This window comes from Leptosomus discolor, chromosome 1, assembly GCF_034619465.1.
Source record: "Leptosomus discolor isolate bLepDis1 chromosome 1, bLepDis1.hap2, whole genome shotgun sequence".
Classification (NCBI taxonomy): Eukaryota; Metazoa; Chordata; class Aves; order Leptosomiformes; family Leptosomidae; genus Leptosomus; species Leptosomus discolor.
Window position 1 is genome coordinate 124,822,394 of NC_141391.1, and position 12,483 is coordinate 124,834,876.

The 12,483-nt window shown below is 34.9% G+C and overlaps 1 protein-coding gene across 3 annotated transcripts in view; it reads right to left on the reverse strand.

Moving 5' to 3' along the window:
- Nucleotides 1–12,483, reverse strand: part of TBC1D23 (TBC1 domain family member 23) — a 36,791-nt gene that overhangs the window by 23,143 nt on the left and 1,165 nt on the right. For all 3 annotated transcript variants that reach the window (XM_086478177.1, XM_086478164.1, XM_086478170.1), the window contains exons 2-4: nucleotides 5,212–5,323; nucleotides 4,876–4,981; nucleotides 1,630–1,831 (exon numbers count right to left, since the gene is read on the reverse strand). In XM_086478177.1, coding sequence (XP_086334303.1) covers nucleotides 1,630–1,831; nucleotides 4,876–4,981; nucleotides 5,212–5,323 — 420 coding nt within the window. The remainder of the gene's footprint in view (nucleotides 1–1,629; nucleotides 1,832–4,875; nucleotides 4,982–5,211; nucleotides 5,324–12,483) is intronic.

Genomic DNA, 12,483 nt, shown 5'->3' on the forward strand with positions numbered 1-12,483 from the left:
CACAAATAATTGTCTATTCAACTGCATATTTTAAGATGGTGTTTTCTTCTAATTATGGCCCAAACAAAGAATACTAATGCCACAAGACTTCCATATTAACTGTTTGTTCATTTTGTATAGTTCAGAAAACTCATCATTCTAGGGGAAAGGCAGGAGGTAAAGACAGGTAGGTATCCACAGGATACTGTATACCAAAAGCCTTGAGAGTAACAGTGTTTCCAAGCAAAAAATAGGAAAACTTCCCTCATCTAAAACAGCCTATATTTTTTTTTTTCCTTATTCCTCCTTTGGCTTGCTCTTTCAAAAAAAAAAAAATCCAAGATACAATATGGTCCAACAGATTATGCTGTACATTAGCATTCTTGTAGTCAAGATTTTCTTGGAACAAATGCCCAATAAATATTTCATGATAGTTACAAAACATAATAAAATGTGAATAAAAAGTGTACGATTTAAAAAACAAAATTAGCAAAAAGTTAAAAATTAAACTTTTATCAAATAGTAATCATGGTCCAGCAGTCAAAAGCCAAATTGAGACCAAATAGACCCAATCAGAATTTAGAAGTCTACTATAAATTGCCTTTCTATGCCTTTCATTCTCCCATTGGGGGGTGTGTGTGCGTGTGTGTGTCTGTCTGTCTCTGTGTGTGTGTGTGTGTGGGAAGAGAAAACAGTCTGCATCTCATTGAAACACCACCTAGATCCTTACAGAGAAATTCAAATACTAGACACCCTGAAAGCTTCCTATGGCTGCAACTACATGAGTTATGTGACCATGATGCCACTATCCCCAAACAGTTTGTAAGGCCCAACAGTATTTTAAATCAGAAACAAACACAAGCTGAGTCAAGTGACAGGACCAACAAATGTTTCCTGCCACAACACCAAACACACACTTTTCATATTACAGGTACACATCCAGTAGCTGGGCTGGAATCTCCTCTCCAGAGAATCAGACTAAGATCTTTAATTGTAGACTATCCAGGTATTATTTCAAAGGCTTAACCAGAAGACCCTGTAGCATTGCTGGGGTGTCATGGTGCTACTCCAACATAAATAAAAAATTATTTTAGTGAGAACACCTACATAACAGTATGAAAAGCCGCATTCTCATATTTTTAATTAAAAAATAAAATCTAACAATTTAAAATAATTTCAGCCCCAACACAGTAGAATACAGGAAAAATATCAACTACTACTTCTAAAGAGGTTTTGAGACTCAATTAGTGCTTATAAAGTACTTTGAAGTGACAAGGATTGAAGCATTTTAGATATCAAAAATGCTAGGAAAGGAAGGAAAAAATGCTTTCACATAAAAGATGTGAATTAGATGCTTCCTAAACAAATATTTTCTATATTGCAGGAAATGAAATGACAGTTGTTCTTTAAAAGGCACATTGAGTCTACATTGGTCACATGCTAACTCTTCACATCTTAAACCAACTCAATCATCTCTTGGACTTTAAACCAACAGGTATTGAAAGATGGTTTAATGTATTGTCACATGAAGGAATCTGACCACTTTTCTACAAACAGTGCTATTTCTAGCTGAAACTAACATGCATATCCTTTCAGAAAATACTTTTTAATGCCAATAAAAATAGTACACAGGAAAAAAAAGAGTTTTACCTTGGAATGAATTTATTCATGATAGCATAAAAGCAGTTGTACAAATCACTGCGTGGCAAACAAAGGTGCACCAGAGGTCTGAGTAGATGTATCCAGCCGAGGCAAGAACTGTATTTAACATTGCGTGATTTACAATAAAAAGTAATAACGGACTCAATATCCAAAAGTAATACTGACTTCTCTTCTGGCACTGACAACTGGTCTGAAATAGACACAGCAACATAAACTGTATTAAAGGCCTTTCAAAGAAATAGAATGAGTTTATTTCATAGAACAATTGCACCATTAAGGACTTCTTGAAAAAAGAACATAACAAAAACAAACAAAAAACCTAGCAGCTTGGAACAAACCCTTACAGAAAGGCATCAAAATACAAGTGATTTTATAACCCCAGTAGTATATGGCCTTTAAATATCACAACAACAGGACAAAAGAAATTTGAGGTTTCCAGGATCTAAATGTAACAAAGAGGTAGATTCTTTGAATGCACAGAATGTCCCTCTTCTATTCCTATTTGATGTGCTCAGCACATAACTCAAGCTCAACTCTACAACAAATTCATTTGAATTTCAACACAGATCAACCCACAATCCACACCCCCAATTCCTCGAAAGCCCACTATCAGGCAAATATATGAAAATCAGTAGTTTGAAATCAGCTAGGCTTACAGACCTAAATTTTAGTATTAACATATAAATCACATTTTTAATCTCTGCTTCAAAGTCATTTTCCTAATAATAGTTCAAGTTTAAGGTTGATGGGGAGGGACTCTTGATCAGCAAGTCAAGTGATAGGACAAGAGGTGGCGGTTTCAAACTGAAAGAGGGGAGATCTAGATTAGCTATTAGGAAGAAGTTCTTTACTGTGAGGGTGGTGAGACACTGGCACAGGCTGCCCAAAGAAGCTGTGGCTGCCCCCTCCCTGGCAGTGTCCAAGGCCAGGCTGGATGGGGCTTTGAGCAACCTGGTCTAGTGGGAGGTGTCCCTGCCTGTGGCAGGGGGGTTGGAACTAGATGAGCTTTAAGGTCCCTTCCAACCCAAACCATTCTGTGATTCTATGCTTGTTAGTGTAACTATAAAAAGAGAAATTACTTGATTACTTATAACTACACCTGGCTTTTAAATTTGATTTGGTACTGTTGCTAATCAAAAGATACACTAACCATGAACATAAAAACTTTGACATAATGTAGTATATTGTTTCAAACTCTTAACAAATGTTGTAAGGTACCAAAAAGTACTTTAAGTATTTAATGACAAACAAATTATGAATCCATAACTTACATTATTGCATTTGCACGAAAACTGCCTCAAAAAAATGGTACAAAACCAGTTCTATAATTAAGGTAGCAAGCTAAACACTTCTTAAATACTGTCATTATTGAATTGGATATATACACAAAGCTTAGATTTTCATTAGTTCCAAAGCATCTTTCTGCATAGACTCTTAAAAGGCTGACAACACCTCAGGAAAAGCACTGGCATCCACCTCACCTGAGGCAATGAATCTAAGACATACTGAAGCCTGTCAGTACCATACCCCAAATTATGCCTTCCTCCATGTGATGAAAGAACTACTTTGCTTACTTACAGTTAAATATACCAGTATTTATTACACAGATTGTAGTGAAACGAGACTTTAATGTAAGTTCATACAATTTTTACTTTTAATATTAACACCTCTCAAGATTTTTTAAAATGAAAACTCAAATATTAAATATATGTACAAATTATATATTACATATATATTTTTATTTTAATCTATCCAGATTATGTCAATTCTACTGTAGCTAAATGACTTACAATAAAAGAAGGAATAATATTCTTACATCTGGGATGGAAGCAAGAGATGCCTACACACTACATTAATGCAGTGGCATTAAATTTCTAGTGAACATTTTTCCCTCTCAATTACAAGCAGCCCATGAGCCTCATTACAGTTAATAAAGTTTTTATTACAGAAATCTTTAATACTTTCCCATCAAAGCCAGTCAATATTTGGCATTTCCTTTCTTCTACCTCTCAGGAAAATTAAACAGTACATAAAAATCAAATGCCATCTGTAGATTTACTTTAAATTTGGAGACTACTTGCTCTGCTAAAACATTGAAACAGATTTAATCCAACCCAAAACTGCAATCTCTATATAACCTTCATTCTGAACTAACTTTACATCTGTTACTCTAATCAGTTTAATATTTTTACATATTACAAAACATTTGCCAATAAAGACAAAATGAGAACTAACAGACATTGAAGTGCCTTTTTTTTTTTTTGTTATGAATACTAATTGGGGTGTTTTGCCATCTCTCCTGAAAAGACACTGTGACTAAATAACACAGTAGAAATTTTTCCCCTCCTTTCCTCTGCGGGACAAAGAGAGTAGGAAAAAGCGCCCTACTAGATTTTAGAGCTAGAAAATGTAGAACTGCATTTTAAAAGTGGTAGGTACGTATGCATGCAATAACTACATTCTCATCCTTAACTTTCAATTGTGCAAGAACAAATTAAAGCATGATGGGTTAAATAGAAGAGTCTCTTGTTGATGACACAAGAAGTAGTATTCTAATTTATGAGTCAGCATTGACTCCATCATCTGATCACCAATATTAATGCTGTTGCATAGTGTCAGGGATTTGGCCATTTTTGCAATGAGCTGACAACTAGATCTTGTGGCAGCTCCTTACAGACATACTGGAATATTATTTCCAACGTCCTGGAAGAATCTTGCTTTCACAAACACCACCTTTCATTTTTGCTGAAAATGCTATTAAAAAAATACCCTTCTTAAAAACAGTCTTTAAAGTCCAAAATGTTTAATATTTTCTTCTCTTAAAGGTTAAATGCATTTTGGTGCTACATCAGCTTTTAGAACTAAGAATCAGTCATTACACAATTAAAAACTTGGAAGGACACTATAGAAAGAATGCCTGGTTTAAAAGACAGAGTTTGGAAAAAAACGTCAACTTTTTCAGCTCCTGAAGCTTTCCAACCCTGCAATCTATCATTTACAAGCTAATACTTTAAACTTCCATGATGTCACCCATCCCAGGGTCAAGAATACAGATAAGATACTACTGTTTTCTTATTATTTCTTACTCATTTTCTCTGCTCTCTCATCTTCCTCCTCAAAGCCTCCTCCAAAATGTAAATGTAATTCAGGTTATTTAATCCAAATAACAAAACCCTAAGACAACTGAGAATACAGAAGCTTTCACATAAGCGATCTAAATGTAATTGAACTTACCAATTAGCTCTTGGCAATCCTTATGAATTATACTCTGTTCATGCAGGTCTAAAGAGCCATCCCAGGATGCTAGGCTGTCCCCCTTTCCTACAACATTAAGTGCAATCTGAAAACAAAAACAGAAAACCCTCTAACATTTTAGTGTCCTTTTGTAGTTATGCAATTACTGAACTCAGTAATTTAACTCAAGAAAGAGGAATACTCTAAACGTGAATCAACATACACGTGTATTAAAATCCCAGTACTACTCTTCTGTAGAGATGCCTGGTAATTAAATCATTTACCTCAAATCAAACACAACTTCAAGTACTTCCTGCTTCTTAAGCTCATATTTACCTTCCAGACTTTGGCCCTCAGATCAGCAGGTAATTGCCTTCCTTGAATGATGTTTCTCACAGTTTCAAGATCACAGCCTCCTTCTTCTAGAGCATCTGCAAGATCTTTTTCCCTACAATAATGATATGTGATGTGTTTATTAAAAATGAATTATACAGTATTTTTCAATGTTTATCTATTTAATAGATGTAGACTGGGGGCTACTATCAGGCAAAACCCACACATATGTAAAGCTATATTATAAGACAGTTTGGCAATTACTAAAAATAAATACTTGCAAAACGTTATTTTTTCCTTTATTTTTAAGGTTGCTTGTTCAACTTCTAATTCCATTCAATTTATACACAAGGAGAAAAGTTTAGGGCATTTTTTTTTCCCCCATGAAGTGGTAATGCTGCAAAACATATGACAAAAATGCAAATTTAGCTGCAGTTTACAACTTAAGAGATACACAGAAGATTTTCACATGCACACAATGCATTCAAAGCAAGCACTACGCCTAAATTAGATGGTGGAGTTCTTTTAAATAAAGTATTAGATGACCTAGAAAACAGAAAACTTATTTCAAAGGTTTAGAACAGTCAGCTTTTAACCTCATCTTTCCCTGAAATGGGAAAGGACCTTTTAGTCAAACTCAGAGTTACTCAACTATAATGTTCTAGTACCGTAAGTATGGACATGTGTAGAAAACTTAATTAAAACATACAAAAATGTTAATAATAGTGTATAAAGTAACAAAACATGCAAATTCACAAGACAGTCAAACAGTAATGACATTTAAGTTGCCATAGTAAGACAACAAAAGTTCATAAGCATTATAGGTAAGAAGGTACACATTCAGAAATGATTACTTTACAACCTCTCTGCTAGCTTCTGCAGACTCTTTCAACAATTCCATGCTGTCAATAATGACTGAAACACATCTGATGATTTCAGGAATTTCAATACCATGTAGCAGAGCAGTGGCAAAATTGCACCAAGTTCACTGGAAAAATAGCAATGGCAGTGATACATATGTCCCATAGGCAAAACTTCTCCCTTGCTGTAGTCTCTCAACTGTTCTCTACCAGCTTTGACATATGCCTTAAGAAAGGCTTTGCTTCATATACCTGAGGAGCTAAACACACATCCAGGATGTTTCTAGACAGAGCAAAACACAGAACATGAATATTTGTCCTTGATAAACAATCAAGTATGAAGATGCATTCCTTGTGAATAACACACCTATTTATACACATGGAGTAACAGATGTTAAAGTGTTATCAAGTGTAATTCTCAATTACTCTGTGTTACTATGTAGTCAGTTCCAAATACCCATGGAGAAAGAACGTCAGCTGTTGAGCTTTTGTCTACTTCTTTAACTTGTATATATTCACAACCAACTCCTCAATGTAAAGCTTCTCAAGTTTGGTCTCCTGAAAGCTTAAGACACACATTTCTGATTTTCTAAATATCACCCTTCTTGATAAACAGTCTAAAATCCCAATCCAGTAAGAATGTATGCAAATACTTAACAACAAGCAAAAAGCTAGCCTTACTTAAGACTTCTTGACGTACTTACAAGTTTGAAGAGTAAGCATTTTCCTTGCATTGTATCATCTAGTTTCTTTGCCAGTACTTTTTGGTAGCACTTTAAATCATATTTCAAATATACACTAGGGCACAACTAACAATGTGTTTTCTTCAAATAATTTCCCAAAATTGGATCAAAGAAAGCAGAGTTTACAAAGAGACTGTCTTGCCTTATTTTCTTACATTTTTAGTATTTAAAAAAAAAAAAATCCCAAAGCCCACTTACTACAGAACTACAAGCTGCATGGGTTACTGTCCCTTTCCTGAGACAGAAACGGAGCAGGGAATGCCCAAGCACTCTTGCACTTCCATCACTTATCCTGTTGTCTGATTGTGTACATAACTGTCAACATTCTAAAAGTTAAACCACCAAATCAGTTCAGCCTGTATAAAAATCAACTATTTCCAGGGCATTTACACAAAGGGACCTAGCACTCAGCAGAACTGCATGAGCTCTGCGATGACTGAACTTAAATAGAAGCCAACATCAAACATCAACTGAAGAGAGCTACATGCTCTTAGATACATTCCAGGTTTCTGTGCACATTATGGATGACAAACGGGCTAGAGAGCAACAGCTAATCCTTGAATTAGAGTACATGAAATACAATTAGTTGCTACAAATATTATCCAAGTATTAAACAGGCATGGGGAAATGAACACAACAGCCGCATGCGTGTTGCATTTCAGGTGGAAAGGTCTTAAACTGCAATACTGAAACTTGGTTTCTATATCCTCCAAATATTTTTTTTTTTTTTTTAAGTAATTTAATATGTGAAACAACACTTGAAACCACATCTACACAACTTCAAAAAACATATCTGGTAAAGAATGTTTCACAGACCCATGAGTACTAATTCTACCAGGTACTAGTACCTAATGCTCACAGCTTAAAAAGCTGTGCACGAGTTAACATCTGTTACCTGCAAATGTGTGCTTCCTCTGTTTGTTTGATAACATACTACTATTTGCAAAATCTTCTTCGTAAGTACAGTCATCCACACTTTGTACACTGTAAAGATAACAGCCAAATGCTAGCTTGACTAGTTCAACTTAAAATGCAAGAAACCGATATGCCCATCTCCCACACGAAGAGACACCAACATTGAGTTAAATGAAGTAACAGCAGGGGGTAAAAATGCATTATTCTGTTATGATTCAATCAGCTACTCTTTTCCTCCATCAACTCCCAAGATTGCTCACAGGCTAGAAGTAAGGACTTCTCAAAGATTAAGAAAAATTATTTTCTAATAAATATTCAGGCTAACTTGCAAAGTGCAAAGTACAAAGTATGAATGTGACTCTGATACTTTAACTCACATCCACCAGCTGCATTTTACCTTATTTCAGTCAGTGTTGCACCATAAATATGCCAGTAAACTGCTAGCAATCTGGATCCTTGTCTTTCAGGAGTGAAGATCAGCTAGGAAGTCTTCTGTTCATATGGACAATTATCACACTTTGGAAAGAATGCAGTAATTCTCTTTATGGAAAAATTCCTCCAGACCTGAACATCCTTACTTTCTGCTCTACCAGGGCTCCACTGCCTATTTCTAGATGCTACTCAAAATTTTCATTAGATGTGTAGAATACCAGCCCATACTCAAGCCATGGCCTGAAAGGTTAATTCGCACAAGGCATACTGTTCCAAATATCATAATGCATAATGTTGTTATTAGTGTATTTGGAGTAAATTTCCATACCTACAGAAGGATCTCTGAAATTTATGCCAGTCTGGTAGCATATTACAATCAACAGTAACTACCTTCACGGATATTTAACTCTTTTTATTTTATTTTATTTTTTTTAGCTAAAACACTTAAGATGTGAGAGAAAGCTGGAGGCAGTAAAAATTGATCAACTGTTGGGAATTAAGTTTGAGCCACTTTTTAAAGTATTAATTTATTTATATATGACAGACATCATTTATAAATACTAATGAAAGGGTTAAAAAATTGTGGGGATGTCAACAGAAGGAAAATATAGTGGGAAGTGTTTCAATAAACTACAAATACATGGGAAAAGATGTACTGTATTAAGAAAATGATAGTCAATCAGTAGATTACAATGCCTGAAATGTACCTGCTAAAGTCCACTACATCTGATCATTTGTTATTAGAAATGACAGGTCCCTTTGAGCTGTTTTGTCCAAGTCAAAGTGTATTTTTGGAAAAAAAAAGCTTCAAAAGTTTAAAGCTTTAATTTCTGACAGGCAAACTTCTAATACTAATTTATTATTTTCACAGCCCAACAGCCATCCTCTATACATACCAAATTCATTATCTAAAACACGTTCATCAGTCCAAAACAAGACAATCACCCTTTTCCCATATACAATAAATTTACTACTGCACACCTGCCTGTTAAAGTTATTACTCAGTGGCCTAAACGGGGATTAAAACAAATATTCCCACTTAGATTATATTATCTATTGTAGTATATACTGCTTGCCAAACTGCTTCCCATACTCTGACCACTGATCTGATGTTGGCGTAACACTTGAAAAGCTTTGATTATTTTCTCCTCGTCCCTCAAGTGACACATTCATCATGCCCTAGTAGGCCACCACCACTTCCAGGGTGAGAAGTAGTATTTCTTAAACCCCTTCACACATCATTCCCATCTTCCCTAAATCAGAAGCAAGGCTGATACCAGCTGACCCCTTACCAAGAATATCATCAGTTTTAGTTTCTACAAAACTGTCATCTCCTTGGACATCAAACATCTAGTCTGCAAGTCTTCATGTATTTCTGATAATCGCAGCACGCAAAGAGAAGGACAGGCATATATACCATAGTGCTGCCATCACAATTACGAGGACTGCCTGTACACATCCATGTTAGTGACAGATTGGACTAATTTATTCTAATCTATTTTTATTATTTTTGTTCCTAAGGTTGAACTAAACTCCATTTCAAGTAAAGTACTTTACTTGATTTAAGCTCACAATAGCATACAGGTTTGTAACAGACAGTAATTGCAAACAAGCTATACTTAAAAGGAAAGTAGGCAAGTGAATAGGGCTGATAAAATTTTCAAAGTCAATGGCCAATATCAGTTTATTTTTGTAGTCATCATTCTACCTTCCCACAGCAAAGAACATTGTTTCCCACCACAGAAAACGATCTATATAAAAGCTTCTTTCCCCGCGCCCCCAGAAATATGCTTTTATATAATCTAGTTACTCTTGTTCCTACTTTTAATTCAGGATTCTCCTGACTACCGGAAAAAAGCCTCAACAAGAGCTATATTAAATCGAAAGTAATGAGTGTTTGTTTTCTATTGAAACAAACAAACAAAAATCAATCCCTCACATTTACTTCAAAATACCCATTGCATTCAGAGCACCATTGAATATTTTTTTTTTTTCCCCCAACCGAACTTTGGAGAAGAACACTAATTCCCTGACATTTTAACTCTATTTTTTCCTCAAGTGTGTTAATTTCACATTTAACTGCAAAGGATTTTTTTGTTCATGTGCTTTCAGAAGAAAATATAATGGCTCCAAGCACTAATAAGCCAGATACTGAGCACGGAAAAAAAAAACACGTAGTTTTGTCACTGTGTTGTCTGAAGCAGTTGGAGTGTATTTTTGGGACCCATAATATGAATGATTCTAATGTAAAGATAAATGCACAAGAACAATTCCATCCATGCTTACAGATATATTTTGTTAGTTCGGGTCTTAATTTTCAAAGTGTAGATTGTAAAATAAAAAGTACTACTTGATCAAGTTCCCTGAAGCCTGGGTATTAAACAAACATCTGCAAAAAGGTTTTAGAAATTAATTCATAACTGATTGAGAACCTGAACAAGAAAAATTAAGTCCAGATAATTTATTTCCTTGACAAATGAGGAGAGAAAAAACTGTAACTTCCAATTACAAACATTTTATCTAATAACAGTTCATCTTGTTTGTGTCTATACATTCTACTGACTAGATGTATTTATTGACTAAAATATGGTTATTATAAAATAAGCAGACAAAAAAGGAAATTAAGATTTTACACAACACAGCTTCAAAGCAGCCTGCCTCCTTTGTTTTCCACGGCATTCTTAGCTTTGGACACACGATAGGTCTTCCAGCATCAAATACTGCCAGAAATTTCTCAAATTAATTTTTGAGAATATGCCAAAGAGCTAATAAACAAGGTCTGACAGATTTTTCTCATTTTAAAATAAAAACTGTTGATAAACTTCCTGTATTTACTGAAGAAAAAGCTGACAATCCCATCTTTCAATAACTCTATAAATAAGTTTGGGAGTGGTGGGTTGTTTTTTTGTTGTTTGTTTTTTTTTTAAATTGTATTACACAGTGGCAAATTTCCCTGGTTTTTGTTAAACAAAACACCAGGCAGTCAGTATGGATGTTGCATGGTTTAACTCATCATTAATTTGTGCCCCCCCCCCCCGCCAAAACACACCAGCACTGCATGTCAAGTTGAAACAGAAAAAAAAAAAAAACAAAACAACTGAAAAGGCCAATTTATGTTAATAGGCACATCTAGAGTCTACACACTTAAGGTGCTGTCAGTCTCTGAACATAAAATTACACCCGCCTTTGAATCCCCCAAAGGAACTGAGTAGAGGACAAAGAATCAGCACAGCTGGTTTTGTTCTCAACAGAGTTCAGGTGTACGTATGTAACATTTTACATTTTGGCTGGTTTTTTTTTTTAAATGTGAAATGTTACTGCTCAATCCTATATACTTCAAAACTATGATAATGCAGTACTTTATACTAAAAAGCTCATTTGAAAGATACATATATTATACTTAGAAAAAAACCTGTTCAACAGCATTCAGATACGTATACAACAGTTTAAATCAATAAATTAAAAAAAAAAATCACTGAAACTGGCTTTAAAAATACAAAACCAAACCAAAACAAAAAACCAGAACACAACAACAAAAACAAAAAGCCATGTGAGGTTCTAAACAAGAAATAAGGAACACAACTCCATGTTATTCACAGGGTACAGCTCTAGTAATAGGATGTATTCTGGCATATTATAATGTAGCATTTAGGCATAAACCTCTTGAATCATTCCCACAAAGACTCACAAAATCTCTTCTAACAAATGCCTTCAAGTTTGCCTTTTCTAGTAGTAGCAGCATGTCAAGTTTACTATAGTTACATTTTGAAGCTGCTAGTCAGAACGGCAACAATGCAGGCTGTGTCTTGAAATATGTCTGGAAACTGCACTTTGTGCTTCTTTCTTAACAGAAACTTTAGCAGTTTGTTGTGATCTGGAAGACTGCAATATTCTTTCAACATTAGTAGTGAAAGAGGTTTGAAGTATTTTTTCAGAGATATTTCAACATGGTTCTTATTCAATGTCGAGGGTTATATTTCAAAGTGTCAAGACAGCACCATCAATGAGTCTGTCCTTAACTTCATAATTATATCTTCCAACAGTCAGGTCTCTGTTTACAAATAATGCTTATGCAACACTGTACCTGTAGAAGGTGCTTCGTAAATTTTGAAGCTTTAACCAAAGGCAAAAAAAGGCTAAAAAAACGACATCAAATCATTTTCATTTGCTACTAAATGACACATAGTTGTTTTATTCGAAAAGCTGTATTTGTAGAACCAACCCAGACAAAGAACAGATACCAGCTACACCGGCGTGTGTGTCAATTCTGGCTTCTTTAAGTGAGACAACCAAGCGCAAAGAAGGCTGAGCAGAGTTAGCAAGAA